The sequence below is a fragment of the Pithys albifrons genome, chromosome 5, assembly GCF_047495875.1.
Source record: "Pithys albifrons albifrons isolate INPA30051 chromosome 5, PitAlb_v1, whole genome shotgun sequence".
In the NCBI taxonomy this organism is placed as follows: domain Eukaryota; kingdom Metazoa; phylum Chordata; class Aves; order Passeriformes; family Thamnophilidae; genus Pithys; species Pithys albifrons.
In genome coordinates this window covers 51,978,330-51,995,363 of record NC_092462.1, presented here as the reverse complement: position 1 = coordinate 51,995,363, position 17,034 = coordinate 51,978,330, and the positions used below count along the sequence as shown (strand labels likewise).

Here is a 17,034-nt window from a genome sequence, read left to right as displayed (position 1 = left end):
TTCTAAGGTTGGCTGAAGTTGGGCAACTACAGAATTTCAATGCAAACAGCCATCACAAAAGTGCAAGCTCCTTGTAAATGCTGACTCTTTAAAAAATAAACAAAATTATGTGACATCTTTCAACAGCAGCTGGATTTCTGGCCTATCCAGGAGTCCTTAACAATACATTCTGCACAACTCTCAGGTCCTGTGTAAAATATATTACTTAAATGACTTAAAGAAGAAGGGTTTTCACTTTCTATGAATAATTCTGAAAGAGCTGCACGTGCAGGAGTAAACTCATGGTCTACTCCTGCTAGGAGCCCTGTGGAGTGTTAATAATGCTGGCTTTGGGAAGACACAAGAAAAGATAGCACTACCTGCACTTTATCAGTTCATGCTTGGGGGGAGAAGGCTATTTATGGTGCCTTACCTGCTGGGGAATACAATTTTTTTTCCATGTATGATTGTCTGGAAATAAAAAATTCATCTCTATGGTTACGTGTGCACACACATTCCCCCACAGACAGATACACATCCCCTAAGTTTGCACTCGTCTTTGTTTAAAGAACAATCAACCACAGCAGGCATTAGGAGGGGGAAACATTCAGAATGAGAGCTGGCATGGAGACAAATCTGTTTGCAAGCACTGACAGTGCTGCCTACTCTAGCTCGAGTCACAGCACCAAACTCTACAGTTTGTACTGCAGAACAGGAAAAGACCAGTCTAAACATTAAAGCCCAAATCTCATAACCATAATACTGGTACAGAACTGTGAGCCATCAGGTGTAGCAAGGCCTCAAACACACTGAAACCTCAAATTCCTTCCTTTAAACAAGAGGGAAAGACAGTAAGGGGAAAAACGAGGAAACCTATCAATCCTAGAGGAAGGTGAAGTGTATTTAAGTACCTCTCTCTACTTATTACTAGAAGTCTAAATTTCAATATAAAATAAATTTATTTTTAAAGCAATCATGTATTAGAACGACTGATATGATCTAGTACAGCAATCAGCTAAACATTAGAAAATTCATGTAGATCCACATTCATGTTAGTTCATAATTAGTGACACCTGCAAAATACCCACATTTGTGTATGAACACGGCACTGATTTCCATTGTTTGTAACCACAGAACATTCTCCTCTGTTTCTTAGTTTCATTTTTCAGACATGGAAGGCCAGTACATGGAAGGCCAGTACATCATTCACTCACTGACATTTGCAGCTCCCCGAAACAAGGGACACTTTTTTTTTTTTTACAGATACTGTCTCACAAATACAGGGGGTGAGGGGATGTTTGTAGAATTTCTTAGGGTGCAGTTTCATGGCTGTGTGAGCCAACCCAAATCTCTCAGTTCCGTCCCTCCATTATTCCAGCACACATGTGACTGAGCAGTGACACTACTGAAAAATCCCTTTTTCTGGCCAGGCTACTTTTCAGACTCATCTGCTTTTTCAAGCAGCTGTAAAAACAGATAGGGGAGGGTGAGGCTACCTCAGGGTGCAATTTAATGAAACCTGAAGCTGACTTGGTAAGGTCAGACCCAATGAACACAGCATTCCAAAATAAGCTGTCACTGTAAGAAACAGTTCTGCCACTAGAAGATTGCCATAAAGTTTCTGCCAATGCAAGGAGAGGGTAGTTGGTGACTGTGTAAGTCACACTGATCCAAACGAAAACTTAATTGGAAGAAGTAAATGCTTTTGAATAGGATCCCTTCCACAATTCAGTATCCTGCAGGCAACACCTGGGCTGGCATGTGGAAAAGGATGGCCCACAAGCAGCAAGAGTACTTCACTGGCTCCATGCTGGCTTTGGTGTTTGTGCGTTCACACACTGGGGTTTGGTTCAGGGCAACGCTCCAGCTTCTGCTGTAGCAATTCCATCCTTTCCAACCACACCACCTTCCTGCCTTCCCTACAGTCACTAATGTGCCTCTATTTTTGACTTCTCTCAGTCTCCACAACCATTTGCTTCTATGACTTCAAGAGTGCTGCTGACTCAAACAAGGACAATGACTTTGAACCGTTGTTCTCTGAGCAGCAATGGCAGCTGCAGTGAAGATGAGCAACTGTTTCCTTCGGGAGCAGCACCAAGACAAGAGTACTCAGCGTAGTCAAGTACCAGAGTCAGGATGATAAGCGTCCAGAACACTATTCTGGCAGACTATAAAGAGAACTAGGATTGTTTATTTTTAGATAAACTAACTTGCTTTTGACTATGATAAAATACCCATTTATGCAGGTCAGCTGGGATTGCTAAACTGGCTCACAATATTCTGCAGAACTAACTCATCATTAGCGCTTGACCTTTTTACCTTTCTAAGGAAATTATTTTTGTCCATAGCTTCATTTTTGAGCAGAAAAATTATAAAAATTACACAAAATAGTGGGAAAACTCTCAAAAAATCCTCTAAAGACACTAGCAATTAATACTGTCATAGTTTCTAATATTTTGAAGCTCCTTTTAAAATTAATTTTATGGGGATGTTGCATGCTGCCAGTCCTTTAATCAAATGTTGAGAGGCATTAATTCAGATAGCACACAGAAACAAATGCATGCCAGCCCTCATACCGACTGAAGTCAGAGACTGAAGAGTCTCAAGAAGGGCACACTCCACAGTAAGAATTTCCAGGAGGCAGAGCCTGTGAAATAGAGCCCCTGAAGGTATATCTCACACCAGTTCCACTGCTAGTGCAGAACTCCATCCTCACAGATGGACCTGAGTATCAGAAACCAATCTTTGCATCAGACATGGAGTGACACACAGAGCTGCAACTTCAGGATGAGTATGCTTTAATCCACATAACACACACAGCTCAGACCAGAATGCTTTCATTTGCACAAGAATGTCAATTAAGAACAGTAGGTAAAAGTGTCAAAATGAAACAAAATCAAATGGCAGCCTTTTTAATCCGTAATCTGACTGAAGGTGATTTAACCTTTAAAGGGAAACACAAGCTAGGACTGAAAGACCAGATTTCAAAAATGTTATCCACCACTCCTACTTTCCCAGCTGAGGTTTAGAAACACAGACATTAAACTTGATTTTCACTCCCACTTCAAAGAGGTTTTTTTTAAACAACTTATTAGGTTTTCTACTGACCTACTTGCAGTTCTATCAATGTGTACATATTCTATCAAAGACACAGCTTTTGCACTAGGTGAACCCTCCCATTTCCTAAAGCAAAATTCTCATGATTTAATGGCAGTCTAGACTACCAGTTCCAAGTGGAACAACGCTGAAATCATCTTTCTGGATTTCCCACTCTCCCTCAGGCAGCAGAGTTATGCCTCCTTTCATAGTCTACATACATTTTTCTAAGAAAAAAGTCACAGCTCACAAATGCAACTCCTTTCTCTAGTGACTGCACATGAGCAAAAATAGCACTTCTTTTCTTGCCACTGAAATTCCACTGGCAATAGCAAAGTAGGAGCTTTGGAAAAGAGATGGATTAGAAGTTTTTCAGGAATAGTGACACATGCCAAGATGACTGAATCAGGTATTTTAAAACATGTATTTTCAGAAAAAAAGCTTTAAAGCTGCCTTGCATTTCTTTGTTTTGCCTGGTAAGTGAATGAATGCTGACTCTGCAGCACTTCAGTGATGAGTAAGAACCACCTGTCAAAAAACAACCATATGGGGTCACCTTTTCCACCCCCTGGAATGCTGAATAGTTCCTACCATCAAAAGTAGTAAGTACTGAGATTACTTTTACTTTATTCTTATTACTGCAACAGCTCAAGAATTAAACTTCCCTCCACGATACTCTGTGCCATTGTGCAAACAAAGCAGCATAATTTCTGAATTACAACTCCTCCATATTTCATGTAAGCAAAGTTTTTAAACAAAAATTATTTCCTGTATGACTGACAGGAGTAAGGCCCACAAAAAGGCACTGCAGTCAGAGTTAAGTGACCAAATATCAAGTTTTACACTTTTATGTTTTATATTTTTTATTTTATACTTTTTTTTCAAGGAACAAGTTATTATAACAAACTTATTTTCACATCCACACTATGACATTTCCATAATAACCTAACTGCAACATTTCTTTATATTAAACACGTCCTAAGTTCAACTCTATTTTCACTGCACACGTTTTGCTTAAGCATTTCTATCATCATCATGATTCTAAGCAGCCAAAAAACCCTGAAAAATTAATTACGTAAACAATCCTACAGAAAACATCAATTTAAGAACTTGGTGTTCATCTTTTGATAATTTTAGCTACTTTTGAGTTAGCTGGGTTTGTTGCATTTTTTAGTTGGCTTTTTTTTTCATTTTTGCTTTACCGTTTATGTATTATCATATTATATAAGCAATTTTCATCAAGATCATAGAATCACAGAATCAATTGGGTTGAAAAAGACCTCTAAGATCATCAAGTCCAACCCTTGGTCCAACTCCAGTCCATTTACCAGATCATGGCACTCAGTGCCACAGCCAATCTCAGTTTAAAAAATCTCTAGGGATGGTGAATCCACCACCTCTCTGGGCAGCCCATTCCAATGCCTGATTACTCTCTCTGGAAAGCATTTTTTCTAATATCCAACTTAAATTTCCCCTGGCAGAGCTTGAGCCCATGCCCCCTTGTCCTGTTGCTGAGTGCCTGGGAGATGATCAAGGAATATAGACATAATTTTCAATTGTTAAAAAACGCCACTTAAAAGTTTAAAAACTAGTAATATTTTCCAATACCATGCACAGCCCACTATCAGTTTGTGGGTTAAGAGAGTATTAATAACTTTTGGTGCTTTATTTCACCTTTTCATCTACTGTACTGCTTCTATGTGAATTTGATTTTATCATAAGCAGCAAAATTATCCCTGGCTGGTTTCCCATGATCTCTTGCCCATCACTGTCTCTCCTCCGAGTCAGCCGCCAACTCACTCCCTTCTGCACCCTCCTCTCACCCCCCTGCAGTCCCTGCCCACTCCCCCTGGGGCCCTGCTGGGATTGCTGGGAGGGGGCAGCACATCCCCTGGAGCACTTGGAACACCCACGCAGTGATTAGGTGAGTCTATTCCAGCTGTCGCCTTTTGAAACACTTGACAGCGCTGGTCCTTCTCCTCCATGTAAACAGAATTGGTGTGTGTCTGTTCTGCTCAGCACCAATGAGACAAATGTTCCATCTCTGAAACCTCTGCCCAATTGAACTAACGTAACTACTACAGGGAAGATGAGTAACAAAGAAATTAAACTTAGTTCATCAGAAAAGCAAGCTAAAAACATTTTCATAGTAAGCACAACCTGGTCTTTCACTGATTTCACTGATTTAAGATCAGTAAATTATGCAAAGCTTAAAAAAATTGTAAACCTGCAGATGTCAATCACATTATTTCCACAGAGAGCCACAAGACAGAGACTTCAACTGCAGAGGAAAGGGAATTCTTTAATGACTGCAAGCAAATGCTAACACTACTCAGCACTAACCTACTTTTTTTTTTAAAGCACATGCACTTTTCAAGTGCTGTAGACAGCAAAGAATGGAGTGGGGAGAAAACTCTAGAAATACCTGACTTCTCCAAACTCCTTTAAAAAATGTTCTTTCTCCTCTTTCATCTTCAATATCCATATCTGTTCAAAAAATTGTTGGCAAATAGAAAAGACATGTATCTTTAATGCTTATGAATGCAATCTGCCAGTACAAAACTTTTTCTCTGTTTCAACAGTTTGGAAAGTTTTGATAAATCTGGAGATAGATGTCATAACTTCTACCATTCGGTATTAAAATACGATACTAAAAACATAAGGCCTAAAATTGCTAATGACTACCAAACTGTATTTCAGCAAAAGCTGACAGGCTCTATTCATGGAAAACAATAGAGCACAATTAAGATTAGAAAATATAACTGAACAACTAGAAAGGAACAGGAACTCACTTCAGAGTAAGATACTAAAAAGGCTGATCAGTCTTCACAGGAAATTTGAATGAATTTTTTTCCCACTCTGGCTGCAAAACTGATCCTAACACTGCAGCTCTGACATCTCCATCAGACATGTATCTTCTGTCTCTCATAAAGAAAACCAAGGTTTGGGATATCCCCATACTATCCAGGTATCAGAAAGTTTTCAATCGGCATTCCTGAGAAGAAACACACTTGGAGCCAATTTTATCTTTGTTTAACAAGACTTCATCATGCTTAAGACATGTTTGCAATAGCCAAATTCTGATGTCAGCCCAGCAGTGGGAATACAGTTCATTAGTTTACTGCAGCTGCAAAGCCAACAAACACATATTGCTTTGACTGACATCAGTAACAAGCATGTGTTTTAGATTTCTAGGTAACAATGGTGATTAAGAAAGTATTACAGTCTCGACAAAAATCATACATGGAGAATGTTTAACACAGACTGGGGACGAAACAAAAGTTTGGGTTCTGTAAGTACCAAAACGGCTATAATATGTCTGGTGAACCAAGGATCTGCTAATTTTGTCTGTTGTTTTTCTTTTTCACAGGAGAAGATGCACACAGGCATTAAGCAGACAAAATAGCAGGGATTAATTCAAGCAGATGAGGAAGAAAAGTAACCTCAGGTGTGTTTGATTTCCCTGCCTATCCATCATCTCCATATTACTGTCTCCAGCCCAGGGATAGTTCTTTCACTTCATACTGCTGTTGAGAGATTAACACTTCCTTTATGAGTATTTGAGCACTGGTAAGGCTCCTGCTGTTTTGCAAACTTATGCATACAAATTCCTCCTAAGAATGCAGTGATATGTCAAGGATTGTGTATCCAAACTTTATTTAAAATATTTAAACTCACGAGAAGTCTCTCACATTATACCACAAAAATACACACTGACAGGCACACCCACGTAAGGTGATTTTCATGATTAAATCATGTCACACTAAAGGCAACATTAGTAGAGCTCCGGCCTGCTGCAGCCTTCCCAGTATGCTCCTAAGAAACATTTCGTCTTCAACACTTTGTTTCAGTTTCATGGTAGGGGAACAAACCCAGAAATTCCTAATTTGCTATTTGTCATTTGTGATTTTATATGCTGTTATCATAACAACTCTTATTCATCTCTTATCTAAGGTAAATAATCCTCTAGTCAGTCTTCACAATTCTAATGCTAATACAGTACCTGGTGATTACATGCACAAACACACACAGAGAAATGCCCCACGCAAAAAAACCCACCACAACCGAAAACTTGATGCCATTACTTGGTTCAGGTCACAGAGAAAATCTCCTCCTGGAGTTAATCAAGGTTGTTGGTAGGGAAGCACATGCCCAAAGGCTTTCTTACTTATTGAAGCTGGAATTCTACCACTGAAAGAAAATACTGCACAAAAAGAATATTTTACACCATACTTTGAAACAGTTAAGTCTGAAAACTTGCATGTGAGCCTCTCACCTCCTACAAAGTTTCTATACAATGCTTGTTAAACCGCCTATAGCACAACTTTCACAGAAAACATTTGCTGTTTTCCGTGTTTTTAGGGACAGACAATGAGGTCTGGTTTGCAGAAGCTCCAGGAACTCAGAAATGCAACTGAAACCAAAGGAACTTGTGGTCTGAACATGTAAAGTGCAACAGAATGCCCAGTGCCTTCAGAAGTCACAATTTAGAGATGCCAGATCAGGCATATGAAGCCAGCTTGTCTTTGTGGTGTTGGGGTTTTGTTTTTTCCCTTTCAGTAGCTCTTCAGCTCCTCATCTTTTAACTGTGACTCAACATCATGCAGTCACCTCACAAAAAAAGGATTAGCATAAGATTAATAATTCTTTGAGGTTTACAATAGAATAAATGAGAGCACAAAGACTTATGAACGAATGTGTCCATTTTGGTCATCAGACATCAGAAGTTATCATTTCTAATTCAGCAACCTCCTTCCTCCCCCTTTCAAATTGTGGCTTCTTTTTCTTTCACAATACATTTATTTTATTGTTGCTGGGAAACCATTAGAATGGTATTGTACATGTGAAATTGCCATTAATTACTGATGCACTTGTAAGAAAAGAAAATTATCAGATAAAAAACAAAGGGTGCCATCATCAATCAGTTTGAAATTCAGTAACATCTGGGTGAACTGAGTGAGCTTACATAGTCTGTTCCTCTGAGGACCAAAAAATTTGGGACATTTACAAAGCAATTGGTTAATATTTCATTGGGAAAAAATCAGAACACAATTTCTTCGTCTCTGACTAGTGGCCTGTCCCAGTTAATGAAAAACTTGATTGTTACAAGAGTCAAACTAATTAAAAAGATTAAACTATGAGCAAAATCAAATTAGAAATTTGGCTTTAGGCTTCCGTGGCTGGCAATAGCTCAAGAACATTGCAACTGCAGTCTGCAGTTAAATACAATTAATGGAAGTTTAAAAATTGTTAGAATAATTAACTGTGGAACATTTCTGTAATCTGGCTATATGATCTCCATGAAATTACTTATAATTCTTAAATATAAGCATGTAAATACATGCAAGTCAGGGCTCTAAGCCATGAAAATACCCCATGTCATGCCAGTCTTACCAGCAAAGAGCACTTATTAACTAATACAATCCAACATATGTAATATGTGTATAACTTTTCCCCTCAAACATACCAAATTCTAGCGTGTGAGACAACAGAAAACAGATTTTCTTCTCCCAGATGATATTCTAATTTGTATTTGTTAGTCCTGTTCAAAATAACTACCTCGGTATAGCCAGGCCAGGCCAAAGGTCCATGTAACGACACAATCTTAAGAGAGTGGCCATTAACTTACAAACAAATATCAGGGTGAGCAAAGAGGAGCTTTTTTTCCTCTCACAGAACAACAGCCAACTTCAAAACATTGAAGCAGCAACAGGCAACCTTTCTCAATTTTAACATTATGTAACAGATACCTACAAACCACCTGTGTGTGATACGGTACATTGCTATTATCAGCTACTTCCAGTGACAGGAATCTGAAGATGCAGCAGGCCCAGCTACGAAGAGGCCAATAACCAGAGGGACATGCAGAAAGACAATGGGAAGAAGGAGAGGGAGTGTTGGCTTCGCTCTGCCACAAACATGTATCAGATAACTAAGAAACTCCACGGGACAAGATAAGGAAGACTTCAAGGCACACCAGGAGTAGAGTGCCAACTTCTCCAGATGATCACAAGCCAGGCCTTGGGGTGGCAGGAGGTGACTTGGAGAGAGAATGAAAGGGTGTGGGAGGTGTGGAAATCCAAAGAAACTTTCACAGAAAATGCCTTCAGAGATTGTCTCCATGGTAAAAGGAACAAGACTATTGGACTGATTGAAAAACAAAAGGAAATCACCTTCTCCACCGCCCCAAGAAAATCAAAACCCCACCAAACAAAAAACCAGAATGATAACCCAGCTATGATAAAGAACTGCATCACCCTCAGTAAATTCTAACCTGTAAAACTTTATTTCACAGAAACAGATCCAAACACTGCCTTAAACCCGTGTTAGAAAATCTCCATGCTGAAATTAATTTATCAGTTCTCTTCCTTTGAAAAGCTTCAGAAACTTCGGGGTTTTTCACTTTTGTATATTCAGCATCTGATCAAACGTGCTTTTTATGGATTTTATGCATCAGTGTTGCTTACACTGATATGTACAGGTAAAAGAAAATGCTGCACTATAAATATTGTCTGGTTTTCTACAGACTTGTCATCCACTTTATCAAACTGTACAGTTTTTAGCACAAAGCTGTATCTGAACTCAGCATCCTACAGCATTTCTTTTTCTTTGCAAAGTCTATCAGGCAAGATGGAGTTGCAGAAACAGCACAGAATTCCCCATCTCTACCTCAAAAGAAAACGTCTCCTAACTTTCACATTCAAATCAATTCTGAAGTTCCTTCAACATTCTAATGTAGGACTGCCACAGAAAGAAGTTGCTTTTTCCCCTATGACAGCCCAATTATTTGTAAGCTCTCACAATAAGTCACACAAGAAAATGGTTCAGGTTGAAATTAAAAATTAGTTTGGGCTTTTTTATATTTGGCTGGGGTTTTTTGTTCTGCTAAGTTTTAACCTGGATCTGTTGACCCATCCATTTTGGCATGCAGCAAAACAAAATGCTTTTAGAGACAGTAGAGATGAGAGTTTGGGATAAGCACCTGGGAGCACCAGGTCTTTGGGTGGCAACTCTGGCTCTGCCTACAAAGGCTGTTTACATCAGTCTCTGAGAAAATCAGTCTCCATGCATTTTGGATTGATGGGATTGGTTGTGGTATATCTGACAAATACACTACTATTAATCTTATTCATAATGACTACAAGGCTTTACATAAATGGCATCAAAATATTCTCTTGTGATCAAAGTTCTATCTGAGATTTAATAGTTTACTGACAGCAATATACAAGTCTGGAGTTTAACAAGACAGAAAAATTCAGTCAATTTTGAAAAAATTTCAGTAGTCATAGAGAAGCTTTGCAGCAAACCAGATGCCAGGTTTCTAAAAGTTCTTTCAACCTTCAACCAGCTTATGTAAAGAACTATGACAGTGTTAGTACAATCGCTCTTAACTTTCACTGAGTTGCTGGCTTGATTTGGAACTGAGTGAGGCTACTTGGATGCCTTAAAATTGTTTATTTTCCCCTTCTATCACTTGGTTAAATAAAAAGTATCACCTCAAGCCTCACCCAAATCAGCAAGGACCTGACTTACAGCCCTGAAACCAATCACTGTGTAAGTTGAACAGTTGCCCTGTAAAGAGGAAGACTGACCTGGTAGTCAAAAGTATAGAAAACTTCAACACTCTGCCTAGTTTGGTTAAACTTAACTGGATCTACTAAATGGACACTTGTCCCCGGGCCCAGCACACCAGTTAAAATCACTTCCTCATTAGCTCCAGTTACACACCACATGCTGTCCCACCCTAAGGCACCAACCCATCAATGCCATCAACACACCAGAAACTACCTCTGACTCCATTAATCACCTGAACTCGTGTTTCATTGGCCACGCATATGCAATTCTGAGGCTTTTCCTGTCCACATCACTCAAGAGATGCATGTTGATTTTAAAATTCTCAACATTTTCATTTTCAGGACAGTGATAATGTTATCATACAGATATGTCAAAACCCTTGCAAAGTATCTGGCCTACATTTTACTACCCACAACCCCAAGCAGAAGGAGGGAAAAGATACAAAAACATTCTTTTTTAAAAGTCCTTGGCACAAAGTTGCTGCTCAGGCACTCTGGGACAGGTGCCCAGAACATCTCAAGTTCCATTTATAAGAAAAGCTTTCATTAGGAGAAGAGGTCTGGACACAAAAATACAGATGTGATATCAGAAAATTTACTAATAAGGACACAAATTTGTAACCAATTGAGTTGGCCACGACTTCAGCAAGCTAAAGAACAAAAGTGTGCAGTAACTGCCCCAAAGCCTGGTGGCCAAAACACTGAGGTGCCCCTGCAGTTTGTGTAAGAAACATTTTCTGTAAGAAACATTTTCTGTAAGAGCATCTTTAGCTCATATGTGAGTTTGAACATTCTGCTAAAGCTGGCTTTTATCACTAACAACGTTCTGGAAAGTTATCTTTTAACTGAACAAAACTTTTTTAAGCATTTCCATCTCTAACACTGCATCACTGTAATATTCCAGATACCAAGATGATTTTGCTTTTATAAATCAAGCCGATGTAAAGAAGAACAGATTACATAAACATGTATATACAAAAGCACAAAGAAAAAAATACTTGCTGGTTTAGTTTGAGAACATACAGAACTTCCGATTTTCTTGCTGCTACAGTAAAGCCAGTATCTGACCAAAAACTTCCCTCCAACTCAGATTAAACACTATCACTGCAGTAAGAAAAATCTGTCATTTCAGTGATGGTAAGTGCACTAGCAAAGTATTTGTTCCCATTTAGTCTAAAATCTTTCGGCCCTCTGAACTCCTTAACAGTAGTTAATTAAAAAAAGACAGAAAAAAAATCTGCTTTTAGCCTGAAAATTATGTTCAGTACATACACATGCACACGTAAAATCAAATACATACATGATTCTGGAATTCTATTATTCCTGTATTGTCTAGGAATGACAGTTCAGTACTCCAAGTCCTTCAATCGGGACAAAACCCAGCCATCTCAATGAGCACCTCAAACCCACACTCCTCCCCACTCCACAGACTCTGATCCAAAGTGCCTGTCTAAACAATCACAACTCCAAAATCTTCTCCTCTAACTGGCAATATTCCACGGGAGTTCTGAAAATACTGGCATAGACTTGTCCATTCTATGATTTTCAAAACTGTAAATGGACAACAAAGAAAGGACTGACACGTGCCTTGCTGCTTTGAAAGCAAAGCACAAAGCTGACATTCTCTTCACATTTATAGCTAAGACAACTTTTCATTGTACTAACCAACTATCCAAGACCCTGATTCCTATTTTTCCATCCTTGCAGGGTCACTGTTCTGATGGGAAACAGATCATCAGATGACAGAATATTTCCTATATCTAAAAATTATTACTACATATTCACTCTGGGCATAGAACCAAATCCCAGATTACAGAAACTTTCTGGTCCAAAGACCATGGTGTTAACAAACGAGCTGTGTCAATATTTGATCAATGCTCAACTTTATTCTCTATTTTCAGAATAGAGTTAAGAAATAGTACTACTGTATCACAGCAGCTTTTCATTTTTTTCCCAGTGGACAAAGGAATTCACGAAATAAAGAATAGAGATAAGCCTCACAGTCCCCCAGGATGCTGCCAAACAAGCAGAGAGGATGCTTCTGTAAAAATTGTTTTGGCATATGAAAATTTAGCAACTTTACCAACCACCAGTTACACCGAGTTTGAAAAAACCGCTGTGTATTATATTAAATCATAAAGTCTGAGGTAGGTTTTACATCTGAAAAAAATGTCAAAATTCCATCTACAAACTCCAGAAACTAACCTTTGTTTTTTGTGAACAATGTTATATTTTCAGTCTAGAATATCCTTACCCAGATCTCCCATACTTGCTTAAAGTGTTGGAACCCGCAAAAACTTTCTAACTTGCCTAAAAATGTCGCTAACACATCCTGTAGTTACTACCTATGATTCCACTTCAGACCTCTCCCCAAAACAGTGGATGTGTTTCCTGTACAAATTAGCGTTTAATGTACCAATTCTGGCATTGAGAGAACTTGCTAGAGAACAGTTGTGAAATACAAAAACAAGTCCTCTTCTTTTAAGGAAAAGCAAGGAAGTGATATTCCCATAAAGGTCTGCAGGCAAGAAGGACAAGGAAACCCTGGCAGTTCTCCTTTCCAGGGATAAAATGTTTACCTTAACAAGCAAAAGTTGCAGGGAAGGGGAGGTGCTCACCTTTAACCGTTTAACCACCTCATCGTTGGTAATTTTGTCTGTAATCTCCTTCACTCCAGGAGGGTAGTAGATGATTTTACCGTCAGCAGCAGGTTTTGGTTGGGTAGCAGGGAAGTCCATCCTGGCGCTGCTGGTTATAAACTTTCCTTCTCCGCAGTCCTCTACCGGCCTCTATCGGTCAGAAAACAAAAGTTCAGCAGAATGGAGACGACTTTCTAACCCTCTTTTTCCATTCCTCACCCTGAATTCGCTGAAGGCCCCGGTGCTCTCCCGGCCGGCCGCGCCCCCCGGCGCTGCCCCCGCCGCCCCCCGGGGGGAGCGCGGCCCTTTCCGCCGCCCACGGCCCCGGCCCCGGCGCTGCGCCCGCCGCCTCCTTTCACTGCGGGGCTGCTCCACACCAACACTCTTAGTTCGCAGCCGACGATTTTACAATGAAATTTGGGGCCCGATCGAAGGATGCCCCGCGGCCGAGGGCCCCTTACGGCCCCACGGGTGGACCGGGGGCGCCGTTCCCGGCCCCGGCGGGGCTTCGGAGCCCGCACAGCGGCCCCAGAGCCGGGAGACGAGGCCTAAACAGTTAGGCCTCAAAAACTATCGGGAGGCAGAGAAGCCAACAGGAGAGGGGGAGGGAGGAAGGGAGGGAGGGAGGCGGCGGCGGGCGCAAACAAAACCCCCCCGCGGCCGCCCCGGGCCCCCCCGCGCCGCCGGGAGCCCCCCCGGGGACGGGGCCCGGACACTCGCCACTTTCCATTTGTTCCCGCAACTTCATGTCCCCTCATTCCCCGCCCCGCGACCCCCCCCGCCCCGCCGCCCCGCACCCGGCCGGGCCCACAAAGAGCCCCCGCGGCCCCGGCCCCGCGCACACACCCCGCGGCCGCGGGGCGCGCCGAGCGGGCACGGGGGAGCGGGACCCGGAGCCGCCTTTACCTCATGCAGCTCCGGAAGGTGCAGCATTGAGCAGGCTCCGTGCCGGGCGGTGCTCGCCGCTGCGCCGCCACCCCGCCGGCCTCTGCCCGGGGGGGCTCCCTCCTGCTCCTGCTCCGCGGCGCGGCGGCCCCTGCTCGGAGCGCGGCTGGGGGCGGGGAGCGGCTCGGTGGCGGCAGCGGCGGCGGCGGCGGCCGGAGAGGGGGAGGCTCGGGCGGAGCGTGCGCCGCGAACACCCAGCGCCGCTCTCCGCCCGCCCGGGGAAGCGCAGCCCGGGAGGAGCCTCCGCGCCGTGCCCGCCCCTTCCCTTCCCCTTCCCCTTCCCCTGCCCGGCCGGGCCCGCGGTGCCGCCCCGCCAAGACCCCCAGCCCGGGGCCGGGCCGAGGCCCCCAGTAAGTGTCGCGCCGTGCCGAGCCCCGCGCAACGCTGCCCCAGCCCCGCACCACAGCTCGCAGCGGCCGGGCCGGGCTGGGCAGGGCAGGGCGGGCTCCGCCGCGGGCACAGCCGGCGGCCGGGGCGGTGTCTGCGGCTGGCCCTGCCAGGGAACGAGCCGGCGGGTCCCGGTGCAGGGCGGGAGGACGAGAGTCGTGTTGGGGCTTCCTCACCGGGCCGATCATGGCGGCGTGGGGTCCGGCGGGCCCTCAGGCATCTGCGGCCTGGGCGGCGGGATACAGGAGGGAACGCGGGGAGACGGTGTGCGGGACGCGGGGAGTGAGTGCGAGTCCGGGCGGGAGCGAACTGCCCTGCCCTTCCTCTGGCAGACTGGGCAGAGAGCAGCAACCACGCTCGGCTTGTACATCTTCAGGAGACACTTGTATATGCGGACCAAAGGAGCCCTCGCCAGTCAGCTGAGAAAATCTTTCCATGCAAAATGTCTGTAATTTAATATGCATATTTCCAAGGGCTGGGGTGTGTGTGGAAGGCCGCAAGTAGGAAAGTGGGATATATGTGTCTGTTTTGAATCTGCATTATGTGTAAAGTGTTCTCCAGATGCCCCTTCTGCTCAGAGAAGGTGTGTGACGGCTGAAAGACGACTTTTAACTGATCAAGACTTATTTAGGGCCTTCAGCTGACTATTTTTGGATATTCCAACTGGCTAAAAGTATCATTTTACTCAGTTTTGAAAATCTCTCCTGGGTTTTCTTTGGAGCAAATTGGAGACGGAAGGGCAGGGCCAGTCCCCGTAGTGGGATGGGTTTCCCCGCGGGAGTCGCACGTGTGTGACAGGAGCCTTGCTGGGCACAGCACAGGGGCTGGCAGGAAAGATGCAGGAGGGTGAGGGGACAGAAGAGGGGGAAGTAATTAAGAGTATGGTGAAATATGCCAAATTTCAGCTTTACGTGGTGTGGGAGGAAAATGTACAAAGACTGAGGAGCTCTCTGGAACTTCTGGTGTAATAGCATGTGGGTAGGAAATTCCTCTCCTCCACCTGTGTTCCTTGTCTCCCTGCAGTGTTGTCCTGGGGCTGCTAAAGCCTTGAATGTCCGTAGCCTCTATGAAGGCTGCTCAGAAAGATTATAGTGAAAATGACTGAGAGTTCCAAAGAACATTCTGAAGATCTCAGACACTGATACTGAAATTTGGAAGGGTGTCATCAGACCAGGCATTTAAAACTGGCTGTGAGTCCAGACTTAGATATAATTTTTCTCTGCAGGCTTAAGGATCAATGGATTTGGGCATTCACAGTGGACAGGTGTCTGTAAGAGTGGAATACACTACTCAGTCTTAACAAGTTCGTCTTGATTTTAGTAAATAAATAAAGCCAATATCAAACATGCAGTCGTTTTTCCTGATCCAAACTAAAGGGGCCATTTAGATTTGCCTTAGATCTGAAGAGCTTAGACTAGATATCAATTCTAATTTGTTGTCAAGCAAGTAAGATGTGCTGTCAGAACTAATATACTTTGAACAAATTTGGTGTTTCTGTCGTCATACTTGATACATTAAGTACTTTGCTTCCCAAATCAAATTACTAATATAAACAATTCATTTGGTGTAGAGTCTTTATTTTTAATACACTTGTATTAACACAATAAATCAGAAACAAATCCTAGAAAATTATTCTGTAACTAAAAAAAGAAAGCATGTATCAAAAATCTGTGTGAGCTGTCTTCAGTTTAAATAGAAAAATTATAGGAGAAACAAATCTAAAGTGACTTTCACTGAGGTTTTTATCATGACCCAAGCATAAAGCTAGAAAGATGTTAGGCAGGCTTCTCTTTGGACAGAATTGAAGTATTAGGAGTGTTGCGTTCTCGAAATTCCACCCAAGTCTCTGAATTTACTAGGTTTTAATGTTCATTTTCAAGTATTCTTTAATTGTTATTGAGACCTACTAAGTAATAACTTTTTGTAATCTTGTGGTGGTTACAGGTTTTCACAGCCTGATACCATCGTTACTTAAGAAATGTTTATACAATGGGTTGTAAATTGGGAATAAGAATGGAGAGGTAAAAGGCTATGCTGCCACAACTTGATTTTAGTCACAGTCAAGAACAAACAGTGCAAAGATTCTAGTATGCACTTCTAATGGCTTCTGTTTTCCATGGAAGAGTAAGATAACGTCTTGCATTGTAAGGCACACGTACATTGAAACTAACGTGTCCTTGGACACGGTAAATCAAAGGTTTGACTTGAAAGTGGCAAGCAAAGTTTGCTCAAGCAATTAAAATCTTATTTCATCTTGAGCAAGTTGTGAATCCCTACACAGAAGTACTCTTGGTTGTGGACCAAGATCTCTATCTTCTTGCAGACTTCAGATAAATAGCAAAGTTAGTTTAACACAGAAAAAATCTTGAAAAGCATCAGTGGAAAGCTGATTATCTAGGAGGCGTTCACACAAC

At 42.4% G+C, this 17,034-nt stretch overlaps 1 protein-coding gene across 2 annotated transcripts in view; it reads right to left on the bottom strand.

Annotated features, from left to right (window-relative positions):
* Positions 1-14,424, bottom strand: part of PDS5A (PDS5 cohesin associated factor A) — an 82,071-nt gene extending 67,647 nt beyond the window's left edge. Inside the window, exons 1-2 of one of the 2 annotated variants that reach the window (XM_071556610.1) lie at positions 14,195-14,424; positions 13,268-13,438 (exon numbers count right to left, since the gene is read on the bottom strand). In XM_071556610.1, the coding sequence (XP_071412711.1) occupies positions 13,268-13,438; positions 14,195-14,221 (198 nt within the window). In that variant the 5' untranslated portion in view covers positions 14,222-14,424. The remainder of the gene's footprint in view (positions 1-13,267; positions 13,439-14,194) is intronic. The other variant, XM_071556611.1, reaches the window with a different exon arrangement.
* Positions 14,425-17,034: the final 2,610 nt, after the last annotated feature.